The 4,788-nt window shown below is 48.4% G+C and overlaps 1 protein-coding gene across 1 annotated transcript in view; it reads left to right on the forward strand.

Moving 5' to 3' along the window:
* The first annotated feature begins 4,317 nt into the window (after positions 1–4,317).
* Positions 4,318–4,788, forward strand: part of CLSPN (claspin) — a 14,412-nt gene continuing 13,941 nt past the window's right edge. The window contains exon 1 of the mRNA XM_031063036.1: positions 4,318–4,338. Within this exon, the coding sequence (XP_030918896.1) occupies positions 4,318–4,338 (21 nt within the window). The remainder of the gene's footprint in view (positions 4,339–4,788) is intronic.

The following is a 4,788-nucleotide window of genomic DNA, read 5'->3' on the forward strand; positions in this document are numbered from 1 at the left end:
GCCCCCCCCACCGCCCACGGGAGCGCGCACGCCGCCCGCGCGACCCCGCAGCCGCAACAGGTGCCGGCTGTGAATCACGGAATCCCGGGATATTTCGGGTTTGAAGGGACCCTGGAGATCGTCCAGTCCTAACCCCCTGCCAAGGCAGGGGCACCGGAGCAGGTGACAGGGACGCGTCCAGGTGCGTTTGGAATGTCCCTACGGCCTCCCTGGACACCTGTTCCAGTGCTCGGCCACCCTCAACATAACCAAGTTCTTCCTTATGTTAGGGTGAAACCCTGTGGTTTTGGTTATTGCCATTGCTCCTCATCCCGTTGCTATGCACCAGCAAAATGATCCTTTTCAATGGTGCCCAGCAACAGGGTGAGGAGCAATGGCCATAAACTAAAACACTTCCTCAGCGTGAGGACGAACTCTCCATGAGGGTGGCCGAGCACTGGAACAGGATGCCCAGTTTGAGCTGAGATTATGGAGTTTCCCTGTCTGGAGAGATTCCAAACTCACCTGGATGCATTCCTGTGTCACCTGCTCTGGGTGACCCTGCCTTGGCAGGGGCATTGGACTGGATGTTCTGCAGAGGTCACTCCAACCCCAACAATTTTATGATTTGGGGAAAAGAGTCTGGCACCATTCTCTTGACACCTGCCTTTCAGATATTGGTGTGGATTGATGGGATCCCCTCTCAGCCATCCCTTCTCCAGAATAACCAGGCCCAGCTCCCACAGTCTCTCCAGATCCCCCATTGTCTTTGTGGCCTCTGCTGGACCTCCTCCAGTATCTCCTTGTCTTTCTTGTCCTGCAGAGCCCAGAACTGGACACAGCACTCCAGATGTCCCTCACCAGGGCTGGGTGTCAGGATTTCCTCTGCTGGCTCTTCTAGGGTGCATCTCATGCATGTGGCCCTTCCAGAGCTGCCTCAGAAGAGCTGAGAGCTGCTGCCCCTCAGGCACCAGGAAGGAGGGAATTGTCTGTCTGTACCTCCCCTGTTCTGTCCCCAAACCCAACACCTGTTTGCAGGTTTAACAATTAACCCAGAACTCCTGCATGCTCGCGCCAGCCACCCTGATGGTGCCTGCCTGCCCACAGTGGGGCTGCTCTAGCTTCACCAGTCCTCCACTGCTCCCCAAAACCAAGGAATTCTCCCTGCTCAATTGATGAAACCCTGAATAACTCCTAGTAGCAGCTAAACAGCCTCAGTGGGGTTTAAAACACCTGACTGTCGGAATTCAGGACATCCCTCTGTCTGTCCTGGCTTGCCAGGACCACTGCTGGGGGCTCAGAGACCCTGGCACAGAGCCCAAGACCCCTGTGACTTTGATTATGACCCATGGAAAAAGTTACCAACGTTATATGAGGATCTGCAAGCCACAAAAATATAGGTAGAATAATAATCAGTTTGTCACAGGGTGACAAATAGATTTTTTTGGGTCTTTAGAATGGGGGCTCGGGGCAAGATGGATGAATCTGGGCATGTCCAGCCTTTCTCCTTCTTCTTCTTCTTGGCCTCCATGTTCTGCTGTGATGGTGGCACTTTTAGATTGGTTTAGAGTAGAAGCTCGCTGTCTAACATAGGTGATAGGTATTGGGAAGTTATTGTAAATATTGTACATGTAGTTTTTAGTATAAAAAGATAACACTGCCCTGAGTGCGGCCAGAGTGCCTCTGTCTGTCCTGCTGAGCAGACATCGGCTGAACAGGAGAAAGAATTTTATACATAAGAAACAATAAACAACCTTGAGAACAAGAACTGAAGAGCTCTGACTCCTTCTTCAACCCCCGGGCTGGGAAAAGAGACATCTCAGGGTCACTGTGAGCAGCTAAAGCCCCGAGAGCTGACAAAACAGGATTTGTACAAGACAGGTGAGCAGTGAACCTCTCAGGGTTGTGACCAGCAGCCCTTGAGGCGCTCCATGGACATGGAATGGCTGGGGATCCATGAGGGCTGGAGATCCACGAGTGGCTCAATCTTGGCACAACCTTGGACATCGCCCAGGAGCTGCCTGGGAAGCATCAGGGTGGGAATCCACTGACCAGGGTGTCCAGCTCCTGGAGACAACCCTGCCATGGCCACGTCCCCTTATCCTCACAGACAATAAATGTGTCCTCTGTTAAAGAGACAACACTTCCAGCCATGTGCCATTAAATAAAAGGCCTAGGGAGTTTTTGCCTTTTTAAGCAGTTTATGCTGTTTTAGTGAGCTGCTCCCTTGTGCACCTCCTGGGTTCTGTTTAACCAACAGCTCCCTGCTGACTCACCAGAAAATCAGAAGTCAAAACATTTTATAAATAATAAATGCTGAGTCCATTTTATTTGCCTTTTTTAACCTGTGGGGCTGATATTTTCCAAATTGAGACATTAAAATCTATTTTAAAACGAAATGAAATCTGAGATTCTCATATAGATCTGAGATTCTCTCATAATTCCCTGACAGCAGCTGATGAACACCTGAGGAAAAAACCAGTTTTACCAGACCAGTAACAAACTCCACAACATCTGGCAACATTTCCATGCTATTATTCATCATATCTATGTATAAAAAAACCACGCATGTAGGGCGACACAGACAGTACTTTTAAAAAAACCACCAAAGATACAATCTCTGTCTCAAGAAATCTGCAATACAAAGGCTCAGTCCTGTAAGATGTTGAGTGTGATAACTAAAGCCTTTACTTATAAATTCAATTGACTTGATAAATATTACACACATAGTGAGACATCCCCACAGCCACAGCAGTCAGAACCCCATTTCTCTACGTTAACCCAGGCTTATCTTGAAAACAGCCACATTTCCAGGGTCAAGACTGGATTTGGGAATGACAGATCAGAGTTATGACAGGATTATCTCTGAGGATTTCCTTCTAAACACCTCATCTGCTACAAGCTGGGGAAGGAGTATGTTGTTTAGTAAAAACCAGATTCCTAAACTAGCTTTCATAATATAAATGTCTTAACATGGGGATTGATCCAGTGCTAAAAGTCTGTGTGACATTTAGAACCTCCTTAATGGCAAATATTTTACCTGTTCCATGGCTGCCTCTGTGTGCCAGGTATAAGTAACAACCCAGGATCAGAAATTACCTAATAAGGCCAATCTTTTTGTCACCTTTTCCTTGTCAGCTGACTCTGACTCTCATCCTGACGCAGCCATGAGAGCGCAGCCCTGAGGAGGTGTGTTTGTGCAGAGCCAGCATCTGTCCCTCTGTTACTAAACACTCATTATTAAATTAATTACTGTAGCTCCTGCAGCAGCTAGAAGAAAGCAGAACTGTGGTGTTTGTGGTGGGTTTCATGGACATTTGCTTTTCTCACTTCCTTTGTTCTCAGGCTTGTTGGCTCCATGTGAACTTGTCATGGTGGATCAGTCTATCTGCTCCTTGTCCCTGACAAAACCATAATGAAATACCCCAAAAACTGACCAAACACCCCAAAACACTTCTTATTTTTTCCTTGCCTTCAGTGATAGCAGATTCCCACTGAGTGACTTGGAAGGAAATGTATTCCAGCAGCAGGATGTTCTACAAAGTAATTGTAATTATGAAAAAAGTGCCAAATACCCCAGTTGTAGATCAGAAGAGGGTCTCTGACACTCACCCCAGCTCACGGCTCTCCCTCCAGCTACTTGCAAAAGAACTATAGAACTAAACGAAGCAAAAATGGATAAAGTAGAATATTTTCATATTTGGATTGACTCTGTACTAGAATATCCCTGTATGGGCCGTTCACCTTGCACTTGGACTCAATGATCCTTGTAGGTCCCTTCCAACTTTGAATATTCTGTGAAATCTGTGAAGTATGAAGTGATTTGCATCTGTTGAGTAGTTCTTCGTTGACTTTTGTGTTTTCAGTAAATTTTTCTGGCTTCTTTTCTTCCCTTTCTTTTCTTCCCTTAAGGAGCATGAAGCAGCAAGGTTAAGTAAAGAAGTTGTTAAATAACTACATAATGAGACTTGATGACTTATGAGAGGTAAAACTTAAATCTTTTGTATGTAGAGGGAATATTCAGAAATTCAAGGGAGAAATTGAAAGAAATTGAAAGAATTTACCCAAAAGGTTCGAGCCTTCATTCACCTAACATGAGTGGAGTTGGCTCAGAGTATGTCTGTACAGCAGCCAATGGAAAGTGCATGTATTTTATTCTGTAAATAGGACACTGCTGACAGTAATAGCTGTGTGTATCTAATATCCATGAGCTCGACTCGTGTGCTCTCACCCGGAGACACAACATGTAGCACATCCCGAAGATCAAAATGAAATATAGGCTCTGTTTAACGCATGAAACAACGTGAAATGTTTCGGCAGCAGAGCCCTGTCCCGACAATGTCGATAATTGACAGAGCTGTAAATCCTCGGGCCCTTCACAGCCCTCCCAGCCCCTCACTTCTCTCTGTCCCTCACGAACCCTCTCGGTCCCTCACGTCCCCTCTCGTGTCCTCATGACTCCTCTCAGTCCCCCAAGTCCCGCTCGGCCTCCCACGTCCCCTCGCATCTCTTCTCGTCCCTTTCGGCTCCTCACAGCCCCTCACGTCCCCCTCGCTCCCCCTCGGTCCCTCACATCCCCTCGTGTCCCCACATGTCCCCACGCGTCCCCTCACGGTCCCGCCTCAGCCCAGGCGCCAGGAGCGCCCCCACCGCCAGGCGGCGCAATAGCGCGCGCGGGCGGCCTGAGAGCGGGAGCCGCGATTGGTCCATGCAGAGGGGGCGTGGCTTCGAGGAACCCCGCCCAGCAAGGCTGTCAGGGGCGGGGCTCACGGCGCTGTTGTGGGCAGCCATTGGGTGATCCCGGGCCGG

The sequence above is a fragment of the Geospiza fortis genome, unplaced genomic scaffold (assembly GCF_000277835.1).
Source record: "Geospiza fortis unplaced genomic scaffold, GeoFor_1.0 scaffold289, whole genome shotgun sequence".
Taxonomy (NCBI): domain Eukaryota; kingdom Metazoa; phylum Chordata; class Aves; order Passeriformes; family Thraupidae; genus Geospiza; species Geospiza fortis.